The sequence below is a fragment of the Gracilinanus agilis genome, chromosome 5 (assembly GCF_016433145.1).
Source record: "Gracilinanus agilis isolate LMUSP501 chromosome 5, AgileGrace, whole genome shotgun sequence".
NCBI lineage: Eukaryota > Metazoa > Chordata > Mammalia > Didelphimorphia > Didelphidae > Gracilinanus > Gracilinanus agilis.
In genome coordinates this window covers 304897140-304909269 of record NC_058134.1, presented here as the reverse complement: position 1 = coordinate 304909269, position 12130 = coordinate 304897140, and the positions used below count along the sequence as shown (strand labels likewise).

The 12130-nt window shown below is 46.0% G+C and overlaps 1 protein-coding gene across 5 annotated transcripts in view; it reads left to right on the top strand.

Annotated features, from left to right (window-relative positions):
• Window positions 1–12130, top strand: part of BRD1 (bromodomain containing 1) — a 74418-nt gene that overhangs the window by 26164 nt on the left and 36124 nt on the right. For 2 of the 5 annotated variants that reach the window (XM_044677817.1, XM_044677812.1), the window contains exons 3-6: window positions 3441–3572; window positions 3840–3968; window positions 4762–5074; window positions 10973–11233. In XM_044677817.1, the coding sequence (XP_044533752.1) occupies window positions 3441–3572; window positions 3840–3968; window positions 4762–5074; window positions 10973–11233 (835 nt within the window). Of the gene's footprint in view, window positions 1–3440; window positions 3583–3839; window positions 3969–4761; window positions 5075–10972; window positions 11234–12130 lie in introns of all 5 variants that reach the window. The other 3 variants (XM_044677815.1, XM_044677816.1, XM_044677814.1) reach the window with 3 other exon arrangements.

Sequence of the window (12130 nt, the reverse complement as noted above, 5' to 3'; positions counted from 1 at the left end):
GAGATGGGATGTTCTGTGACACCAAGAGATAGATAGTTACTGCGTCTTTATTTGGAGTTTTCTAGAGTCAGCCGGCAAAGTGGGGAATGGATCTAATTTGCCCAGAGTTGACCTTTGATTCAAGCATAGGCACTCCTCTGCTGTTCCATGCCCTTTGAGCCTGCGCAATTAAGCTTAAACTATGCACACACCTGTTTGTTTGAGGTTTCCAGGGGGTTCCAGTCCTGTCCATCTCATTTATCTAGGAATTCTTCTTGCTTTTATTGGGTGAGGGAGGGGACTCAAAAACCTTATTGGAACTGTTGAACCTGATCTGAATAGGTCAGGGAGAGATCCTTGTGGCTGCAATGTGTGCCTAGTAAGGTTTGGCCTCTTTCTCCGTGATCTCCATCTTTTCCTTTGTCCATTGATCTTGACTTTCTTTTGGGGCTCCATTCAACTTTGCCCTTGGCTGATGTTTGACTCTTATTCGGTGTGCCACCCCCCCATGTTACTGTGTCTGGTGTAATTTCTAACCCTAAAATTTCTAAATTGGTGTAATTTGCTGCACCCCCCCCCCCCCGAAGCGAGCCCTTTGACCCCTTTTCATCCAAAGCAACTCATGGTTCTCTTTATTTGTTTATTTTAATAATTTTTTAATTCGTAAAAACCCATATCCTTTTAGAATCAATACCATGTATTGATTCCAATGCAAAAGAGCAGTAAAGGCTAGGCAGTGGGGAAGATAACTTGTCCAGGGTCACATAGCCAGTGTTTGAGCTTATTTATAAGCCCAGTAATGGAGTCTGTGGTTCAGGAAGGATCCTCTAACTCCAGGCCCGGTTCTCTATCCTCTGAGTCACTTACGTGCCCCTCATGGTTCTTTTTATAAATCTCTTTTCAGTAGCTTATGTTCCTTACACATTTGAAAAGAAAGTAAAACTTTTGAAAAGTAGGTTTGATTGGAGATCTCCGTCCTATCCCATGGTTAGAATTCATTTCAGCAAAACTAACATTTCCACGCCTTCATTTCAAACATTGTGTGAGGCATCAGAATATTTGGGGAGGACCTTGATGGCAGTCCCTGTGAAGATGGCTGGGCTGGTCCTGGACGTCGCTGCTGCCACCTGAATGGCACTCTCACATCTCAGCAACAGTATGGGCTGGTTCTCTTTGTATATGTATAAATGCTGTTGATTAAGAAAAATTTTTTAATAGTCATCAAGAAAACCCTCACATTTAAGAAGCCAGTAAGGTTTGGCCTCTAAAGAGGCTTAGTAAGTGAAAGAAGTTCAGCCTGTTTTGTGTCCTCTTCTGAAGGTCTGAATCTGCCCTGATTTCTTTTGTTTCTTTAATTTTTTTCTAAAAAATGTTTTTTATTATATCTTTAGTTTCTTACATCACTCTGTAATGTCCCATCTATCCTTTTGCATCCCTTCCCAGAGTGCCATCTCATAGGACAAAGTGTATATTTTGGAGAGGAAAAGAAGGCAGCAGCCCTGCCCCTTCCCTGTGGGCCTCCCATCTTTCTCTACTGAAAGATGGGTTGTTGGGGTTGTCTTCATCATTTCATTCCACTCCCTTCTGGTTTTCTGGTGTGTGGAGGGCTTTCGTGACCGCTCACTTCTCTCTGCATCCCTTCATGTAGTTCTAACCGTACTTTTGTGTCTCCACCACCCACATTTTTTCTCCTAGTGCAGGGTAGTGGTCTGTCACATTCCATGGACCCCGGCTGAGGGGCAGCTACTTTGTTTCCAGTTCTTTTCTCTAACCAAAAGTGTCGCTCTAAATGTTTTGGAGTATGTGGAAACTTTTTTTTTCTTATTGATGGATTCCCTCTTATAAGCCCAGTATGGGAGTCTCTGGTTTATTTGCATAATTCCAAGTCGATTTCCAAAATGGTTGTACCATTTTATAGCTCCACTGATAATGTATCAGTAGGCCTATTATCCTTCTACAATTCCCCAACATTGACTATTTCCATTTTTTGGTCATTTTTTTCCAGTTTGCAGGGTATGAGGCAAACCTCAGGGTGGTTTTGATTTGCTCATCTCTTTAGTTTTGGGGATTTGGAGCATTTTTTCATGTGATGGTGAATTGTTTGCAATTCTTCTTTCGAAAACCATTTGTTTATATCCTTTGACCACTTGCTCTATTAGAGAATGGTTGGTAGTCTCATATATTTATTTTGCCATGTTGATGATATAGCTGGGATGGTCAGAGAAGTATGATAAAAAGGTGTCTTTCCCCTCACCCCCCCCCCTCATATTTGACTGCTTCCTTCTTCTTCAGGTGCATTAAGGTTGTCTAGGCAGAAGCCTATCTTTCATAGTTGCCTCATTCTTGAGTTTTCTTTTTAAATGGGCCCAGTTGGGTGAGTGTGTGTGAGTGTGTGTGAGTGTGTGTGTGTGTGTGTGTGTGTGTGTGTGTGTAGTAGCACCTTATTTATTTCACTTGGCATCACCTCCGGCTCATTTCCTTATGTGCTTCCGAATGATCTGTCTTCTGCTTTCTCTGCCTCCAATAGACTTTCCTCGTAATTTTGAAGAAGCCTCCTTTTCTTTGCCTGTGACTATGGGGGAGGTGGGTGGCCTTTGCCTCGGAGTCCAGGGAAGCTTTGGGTCCAGGATAGGTTGTTGGGCCTCAACAAGGGTCACACAGGGAATCAATGTCGCTGCTGCTTTTGAATCGAGTGCTGAAGCTCACTCTTCCAGACCTGCTGCCAGGGACTGCTTCTGCCTTTGTGGGGCCACCTTGGAAAAGGTGTATGTGGGTATTTGAAAGGTCTTATACCAACTTTGGCAGGAAGAGGGAGAACGAGAGTGTAGGGGGAGGAAAAACCAGAACTGACCATCAATCGGTATCAGAATTAGGCAATAAAGTGGAAATGTAAATCTCCTTATGGAATGGATTTTGGTTTATTCTGTATCTTCAGAAAGAGCTTTTTATGGACATCTGTAAGGAAAGAGAGGAGAGGAAGAGAACAGATTGAAAGGCCTCTCTGGAGCACACCAGTGCTAGCTTTTAAAGTGGCATTACCAGCCCACCTCCCATGTATTGTCATGTTGATCTGGACAGTCAGCAGGCCAGAGCACGTGGGGCAGGAGGCTTTGGAAGAGCAGGTTTTGACAAAACTTTAGGATTTTTTGAAGTTCCTTCATGAGAATTGCCTTTGTGAAGGAGCTGATGAAGGTGGGACATGTTGCTCCCCAACTCGAGGCTCTTGGCTCATTCTTACTCGTTCACCAGAGGTGCAGTCAAAGAGTCTACACAACCTAGGAAAGTTCTTGTGAAAGATGCTGAGAAGTCAGACCAGATGCCAGGATTCCATTGGTGACTCTGACACTGTGGCCTTTACATCAGTAGCTGCTTTAGGAAGTAGAGCTGAGGACTTGATGAGTGGCATTTTGGGGTGGACTGCTTTATGTTTTCTATTAAAAACTTTTCATTTACTTCTTTAGAGAGAAGACGATGAAGAAATCCAAGCTTTGAAAGAGAAGTTAAAGTATTGGCAAAGGCTACGGCATGATCTGGAGAGAGCGAGGCTGCTGGTTGAGCTTATCCGGAAACGAGAAAAATTGAAGCGAGAACAGGTGAGGGAAGGTAGTTTTTCCGGGAATCCTGAGATCTACAGCCAGAATGATGATTCAGGGGCTTCCGGTGCCTTGTGGAGCATCCTCCCTGATCGGTTTGGGGGAGGGCAAACTGACCCACAGGCATGTGCACAGATTCCTCAGCCATCAGATATAAACTCTCTGCGAGAAGATTCTGGGGCCCACCAGAGAGGAGCCTTGCTGCTCGCTGTTACATGCTTGCCTGGCTGGTCTGTCTCTGTTCTTGACCCTCCTCTGCTCCTGTAGGTGAAAGTGGAACAAGTCGCCTTGGAGCTGCAGCTGACGCCGTTCACGGTTCTTTTACGATCAGTCCTGGACCAGTTGCAAGAGAAAGACCCTGCCCGCATCTTTGCTCAGCCAGTGAATCTGAAAGAGGTGGGTACCTGCCTGTCTTCCCTGTTCTGTTGTCCCATCATCCGGTATAATCCTGTCATGAAATGGTGCTGGCCAATGGCCACAGTTGATAGGATTTCAGTCTTAATTCTAAATTCTTTTTCATATCCTTTCAATTAAAAAGCTCAAAAGCATAAGTACTTAATTGCCTGCTGATTTTCCATTATATGAGGTGCAAGATTTAAAATGAATGTCCAATAACTCCAAGTATTTTATTTTATAAGATTTATTAATAATAACTTGAAGTAGAAGAAATAAAAGGAACAAAAGCAGAAACCTGAATAAAGAAAAGTTTTCCCAGCCGCTTTCGAGAGCGAGGGGCGGGGTCACCCACAAACTTTATCTCCAAAACGTAAGGACGTAACATGAGAAAGAGCAGGGGAAGCTGGGATTTTGAGTCTTGGGGAGCAGAGTCTAATTACACAGAGGATAGGTTAAAGTTGCTGGGGATGGGCTGCTTTGAAACATTCCAACCAAACTTTCATTTTTGGTTGGTCCTTCTTGTGAGGTGTTTCTGCCCTTTTGTTCTCGGAGGGGCTTATTATTAAAGCTGTTTTGGAGAGCGATTTATTCCTTAAATTCATATGTACCCTAAAAAATTAATGTTTTTTAGTTTCTGCCTCTTGGACAATACATTTAGCTTTAAATTTAATTTTTTTGCTTGATTCTGTGACTGACTTGAGGTTTAATGATAGGGAAAACCTATATGTTGCTTTCTCCTTGTTTTTTGTTTTAGTTGATTTTCTTTGTTTCTCTTTCTAAATCTCTACTCCAGGTTCCAGATTATTTGGATCACATTAAACATCCTATGGACTTTGCCACAATGAGGAAACGTCTTGATGCTCAAGGATACAGAGACCTCAAGGAATTTGAAGAAGACTTTCATCTCATAATAGATAATTGTATGAAGTACAATGCCAAGGATACCATATTTTATAGAGCAGCCGTGCGGCTGAGAGACCAGGGTGGGCTTGTCCTGAGGCAGACGCGGCGGGATGCTGAAGGGGTTGGTTTCGATTATGAAACAGGAATGCACTTACCTGAAAGGCCACAGCTGGAGCCTCCTCGGCCTTTTTCTTGGGAAGATGGTAAGAATTTGTGTCAGGTTGAATGTTTTTTCAAGCTCATAAACTTGATAGGCTTGTAGTAGTGAGAGGAAGGGGCCCGGGCCTGGCTTCAGTAGATGCAGCAGATTTCATGATGGACGCCCCAGAGTGCCATTGGCGATCTCTGCCTTGTGTCCTGGACGAGCAAAGGGGTGGCCCTGTTTCCCTTCCCTGGAGCATGGTGGGCAGGAGCATTTGGCTTTAGAAAGGATTTGGACAAGTGTAACTCAGTGGAGGGATTTGAAAACAAGCTATGCGAAGGTTGTTTAAAGAAATTAGAAATATTTTGGCTGAAAGAGAGAGAGAACAGAAGTGAATACTAAAGGGTGAGGGACGATGTGATTGCTGCTGCCTTGGATATTTGAATGACTGGCCTTGGAAACCTGGTTTAGACTTGTTTGGCTCACCCAGAGAGAACAGAAGGAAGAACAGTGTGGAAGTTGCAGAGAAGCAGTGTCTCTCCCCCCCAGCCTCCCAATAATGCACAAGACTGCTTTGCTAAGCTGTGGCTCTTGTGGTTGGAGGTCTTTAAGCGGGGACTGAACAGCCATGAGGGATCATCAGAATGGGCATTCCTGATGAAATGTGGGTTGGGCTGAATTGGGCTCTCTGGACATATTAATTTGGACTTTCAGGGTTCAAATTAATTTATATTCCATGCATATAGGATACTTTCCCTTTTGCTTTTTTAAATTTTTATTTTTTAAATGTTTTAAGATATAATCCCTTTTCATTGGGCAGGTAGGTTGAACAGTGCCTAGAGTACCAGGCTTGGAGTCAGGAAGACTCATCTTTCTGAGTTCAAATCTTGCTTCAGATGCTTCCTAGCTGTGTGACCCTGGGCATGTCACTTAGCCCTATTTGCCTCAGTTTCCCGATCTGTAAAATGAGTTGGAGAAGGAAATGGCAAACTGTTCCCGTATCTTTGCCAAGAAATGGGATTACAAATTGGATATGACTGCAATGATTAAATGACCACCACCACCATTTTAATTGGAGGTTTATTTTGGCCCATACATCTGATTGTGTGGTTCTTTGTCCAGGCTGTAGCTGACTTAGGGGATGGTTACTTGATTGTGCATGAGGTTGAGTTCCTCATGCCATTTCAGCAAACTAAAGGAGAAATATGAGTTTCTGAGGAGGATGTAGGTGCTTTGATTTACCCGAGAGAGGGGATGTGGTAGGGCTATCTTTTTTTTTTTTTTTTCTTTTCTTTTTTTTAATTTTTTAAACCCTTAACTTCTGTGTATTGACTTATAGGTGGAAGATTGGTAAGGGTAGGCAATGGGGGTCAAGTGACTTGCCCAGGGTCACACAGCTGGGAAGTGTCTGAGGCCGGATTTGAACCTAGGACCTCCTGTCTCTAGACCTGGCTCTCAATCCACTGAGCTACCCAGCTGCCCTGGTAGGGCTATCTTAATCCAAACCAGTCTTTGACATGTAGAACTCTTAACTAGGAGACATTTCAGTGAAAAGGAACAGATGGGGAGAATACTTACTACTTATTCTAAACTCCATATCTTAAAGAGAAAGCATCAGGGGGCAGCTGAGAAGCTCAGTGGATGGAGAGCTAGGCCTAGAGACGGGAGGTCCTGGGTTCTAATGTGACCTCAGACACTTCCCAGCTGTGTGATCCTGGAAAAGTCACTTGACCCCCATGGCCTACCCTTACCACTCTTCTGCCTTGGAGCCAATACACAGTATGGACTCCAAGGCGGAAGGTAAGGGTTTAAAAAAAAGAGAGAGAGAGAAAGCATCAGTGTAAGAAGAATTCGAGAAAGCCTTCAGATAAACTTAGAGGAACTAAAAATCCAGGAAAGGAATCAGCAAGAAAACTCATATCCTTGGTGTCCCCCAGGGCATGGATGCCAAGGACATGCCTGCTAGGCTTTCACATACTGCCAGTTGGGCCCCCTTGGTATTGGGGACATGATGGGATGGGACTTGGGACTGCAATTTGGATCTGCAAGGAGAGACCATAGTCCAAAAGGGTATGTTCAAGAGATGAATGTTCCTGTGTAGAAATTGAGGAGCAGGAGGTGGGAGGGGAAGAAGTGTGGTTGAGGGCTCTTGGGAGGGTGGGGGGGGAGACAGTGGGTCTTCAAGAGAGTTTCTGTGGCTCTTGACAAGGACAGATGATCAGATCTCAAGCCCAGCATGGAGCTGTGATTGGAAACCTTCCTCAGCCTGGCATTTGTTGGAGCTCTTCACCCACTGCCAGACTAGAAAACAACAAAGACAGAAGAATGTCAGTGGTTCCATTTATCCCTCATAGGGACCTTTGCAGCCACTTTGTCTGACCTCTCTTTTGACAATTAAGGAAACTGAGTGCCATGAGTTAAAATTTAGGAGTTTAGGTTTTAAATTTAGGAGTATTGCAGCTTTTTCACTGTTGTCTTCTCCCTATAGCCTCCCAAGGTGAAGGCCAATGAATGTCTGTACCTGATTCTGGTTCCCTAGAAAGGACTGGCTCTTGGGGCAGAGGAAGTGTGTGGGGTGTGGGGTCATGGGATAAAGGAGAGGCCATCTGAGCAGACCCTGGCGGGCTCTCTAGCTTTGAGAGCTCATTTCCTTGGGTACAGAGACGAGAGTCTGAGGCTGGATCTTTTACAGTTCAGAGGGATGCAATGCTCTCTTTGAAGATGGAGCAGGGAAACAATTCTGAGAAAAAAGAAGAAACACAGGGAGTGGCTTTAAGCCTTCCCCAGGGCCATTCGTCTGCCCAAAGAGGTCTTAAAAAGATGTTTGTGGGTGACCTGGGGCGCCAGCCTGAGCTGGGCGCAGAGCAAAGGGATGCTCCAAGAGGAGGTGAGAGTGACTTCTTGGCTTGGTGATGACCTGAGAGGAATCGTGCTCTTCTCTGACACGGGCAGCATCGAAATGATGAAGAGCGGAGGCAGAACAATCGCAGCAGCAGCAGCTGCCATGCATGGAGCTCTTTGGAGGCGCCGGTACTTCCTAGCCACTCTCTCCTCAGGTCTGCATAGCCACCCCAGGAGGGAGGCGCTCTCAGGAGACTTGGGCAAGGAGAGGTGAAATGACTTAGCTACTAAGCATCTGAGGCCAGATTCCTGAGCCTTTGCTCCCCAAGCCCCACACCAAAGGACTGCTGGGTGTGATAGGTGAGGAAGAAAGAAGAATTGGAGCCGGGGAACTTAGACTGCATGCAGTTGCTGGGAGAAATGGGAAAGGCTTCTTTTTTAGGTCAGGTAGGCAGGCATTGGAGGAAGAATGATCCCAAGCCAGTGGGCAGCCCGCAGATGGATGGTCCCTGGGCTGTTGCCAGAAGTCTGTCGTGCTGTCCTGCTGGACAAGAGGAGAGGTATGGGCTGGGTATGCTCCCCCAGGGCAGTCCTGGAGGGTTGGGCGACAGTCTTCTTAGTGGCATCTCTGAACTTGGCATCGGCGTCGATGGTCTGGCTGATGACAGTGAAGAGTGCAGAGTGAGGTCTAGAGCTTAGAATCCTGGGTGGGACCTAACAGGACAGTAACCGAAAGGTAAGCCCTTGAGAGGATGAGGATGGAGGAGGTGTGCTTGGAAAGAGAAGGGAGCATTTTGGTGCAGGGAGATGGCTGCCCCAAGCGGCTGAAGCCAAGCCTGCCTCGGATCTGGCACTTGGGAGCATGACCTTCTGGTTGGGTGGGACTTAGGGGGTGACTGACTCCCATTGCTGGGAGAGCTGTCTTATGTGGAAGAGTAAGTCCACTTGTCTTGCTTTGCCCTGGAAACAGGTGATTGCGCGAGGGTGCTTCGAAAATGATCTGAGGTCCACCCACATAGGTACATCCTGCCCCCGCCCTGGGAGAGAGCTTTGTCAGCCAGTACCTGCCTGGACGTGCCCTCCTCCTGGGCTGGGCTGGGCTGGGCTGGCCTGGCTGGTTTGGGCTCATTAGGGGTAGCAGAAAGATCACTGCCAGATATGCTCTGTTGGGGGCATCCCACAAGGAGATAGTGAGATCAGGACACCTCTGGCTCCTACCCTGGAGGTTAGGGGATCACACTTCCTCCTCCTCTTGGATTCTTGTCCTCAGTCGGGGCTCTCCAGGCAGCCTGGCCCTGGGCTGCTGTGAAAATGGATGCCAAGTTTTATGCTCTGGAACTCCCACTCCTGGGGTTTTTCCTAGGCTCACTTATGGTCAGCACCCACCTCCCTATTCTCTTTGTGCCTTCTCGGCCCCTCTGGGGTGAATGGTATTTCCAAGTGACTCCGTACCTAGCCAGCTTACAGCTTAGACTGTGCTCTCTTCATTTCACTGACAGTAAATACTTCATTCATGTTTTAAGCAAATACAAAATACCGACCACATTCAGGATACCAGCCAGATCTGCTGACCTCGGGGAACCTCTCGGGCAAGACCTCTCGGCCACCCTAGCTTAGGTGTTAGTTCCTGGAGAAGCCCCGTTGTCACTGGAGTTGAATGTGGGGCTATTTGGGCTACAGCAGGGAAGGCCCTGACTGCATCTCGTGCCTCCGAGAACAGAATGAGGCTGCTAGGAGGACTTTGCAGAGGCAACGTCAAAAGTGGCTTTTCTCCTCGACTTTCTGAAACCCACGTGTTTTGTAGGAGGAGAAGACAAGCCGAGGAGAAAAACAAATAAATATTCTCCTCAAACTGTTTGGATAAATATAATCTTGTCTATCGGTTGGAAAAGACGGGCTGGTGGAAGTGCCCAAAGCGAGTATTGCCTGGCTTTGCTCCCTCATCTCAGTCACTTGGAATGAAGTCTCGCTCCTTCCTCCCCGTGGCCTCGACACGTCCTCCCTGATGACAGCTTGGGCGATGGATCCTTGTCTGCATCCTCTCCCACCTCCATCGCATTTGACTTCATTTCACTGAGTGCTAAATAGTTGAGGAAGGTTAATGGCGTTTCTTTTCTCAAGATGAGTAGAAAATTTGTTTTTATTCTTAGAGCCGTTGGAAAGCTGTGAGGACCGACTGGAGCCAGCTTGTTGCTTTCACATCCTGTGAATCATGATCCATGAACAACACATGGTCCCCTGTGTGTTTAGATATGTGGTTCTGGAGTGTATGATGAGACAATAGGCCTGGCTTTCCTGTTTGCGCACCCTGTGCTCCCTGTTTAAGGCTGGAGGATTGGCCAGCAGAGCGTGATTTTTCACATTTGATTTGTAGACTGGACCCTAATTAATCTCTTTCTTTTATGTGCAGACCTCTCTTTGCTGGCAACTCTATTTGGGCTTTTGCCCATAGCTTGTAATATGTTCTGGAGCTTTATTTTCCCAAGTCCTTAGAGGGAGAAAAATGGAGCTGAGCCTTTAACGAGTTGTATCTTATCTGTGTTGGCTCGTGTGCCAGACACTACAGTGTTTTAACAGCATCGACTACTGTTCTTAGAGGGCAGACTGACACTCACACACACTCTCTCACTCTCTCTCTCTCTCTCTCTCTCTCTCTCTCTCTCTCAATACACAGTGTGTCATTATGGTATAATATGTGTGACTTTGTAGCTGATACATTGACCTATAGTAGCTTTGGCTACATGGCCTCCTTGTAAAAAAACAAAACGAAAAACCCCTTACCTTTTGTCTTAGAAGTAATACTAAGTATCGATTCCAAAGCAGAAGAGCATGAGGGCTAGGCAATGGGGGTAGAGTGACTTGGCCAGGGTCACATGGCTAGGAAGTGTCAAGGTCACATTTAAACCCAGAACCTCCTGTCTTGAGGCCTGACTGCCCCCTGAGCCACCCAGCTGTCCTGACCATTTCTTTTTGAATATTAGAACTACTTTGGTACAAAGACAGGCGTAGGAAAACAGTTTGGGAGGGGAGGGGTTATTTCTTGTGCTTATTTACATATAATACTGTTATACAAATGGTTAATAAAATACCCTCAACCTCCTTTTTTTTTTTTTTTTAGTGGATCGGTTACTAAATCCAGCTAACCGAGCACACATGTCCTTGGAAGAACAACTAAAAGAGTTATTGGACAAACTGGATCTGACGTGCTCAATGAAATCCAGTGGGTCAAGAAGTAAACGAGCAAAGTTGTTAAAAAAAGAAATCGCTGTTATTCGAAACAAGCTAAGTCAGCCAAACAGCCAACCCCCTCCACTGGAGTCAGGTATTGGGAGCTTTGAAGAGGAAGGGGCGCCATTAGAACAGGAAGCAGAAGAGGAAGGTAAGGAGAGCAGAACCGGCCAGAACTAACATGGGTTTGGGGGCTTGTTTATCTATCCACTGTGTGTATTGTTCTAGGAGGAAGGCCCATATCTTGATGCAGAATACATTTTGATCATTAATTATTGAGACATTTTGTCAGAAATGTTCTCAGAACTAGAATTCTGATCAAAAGGCTTCCTGTGAAGATGTCTTTGCTTTTAGAAATTAAGTTTGTATGTACATTATATTTGGTGTTGGAAAAATTATGTTTACAAAACCTACATGTAAATGACTAATTTAAAAAAATTGATTATAATCTTAACAGGTGAGCAAAGGAAGCATAAACCCTGGGTAAATCTTAAGTGAACATTTCAGGAGGTAGAAGCAAAGGACTTGGCAAAGATGCTTTTTCTTCCTTGCCCCCCCCAACCAGGGTTGGCTTTCTCTCTCCTTTCCCCTGTTTTCCTAATTTGTGTCGTGCATATGGGGACTGCTAGGTTTTCTCCATTCCTTGTCTTAGATCAGAGGTTGTAGGAAAATGTAAAAAGAATCAGACAGCAGAGCAAGATGGTGTTGGCCTGATTCTGGTAAACTTTGGCCTAGGAGCTCTGATGTCCTGATTTAGGAGAATCAGAGGGATCCTCTGCAGGGTCCACAGCCCATCCAGTCTTAGCTGCCTGCCGGGAGAAGGAATGTCTGGAGTCTTGTCCCCAGGACCTGGCAGGAGGAATCTCAGTTTCCCTGGGACTGCTGATCTCAGCCATTCGAAGCCTTCTTCTCTGTGGATTCAAGGGTGTGAGAGCAGGGAGCAGAGGCAGGTGGTGCTGCCGGACCCGGGACAGGGAGCTCCTGCTGCCTCTGGGCTCTGACTGTGGCCAGCCTCTTGGCGTGTGCCTGTACACATGCCCATGGCTAT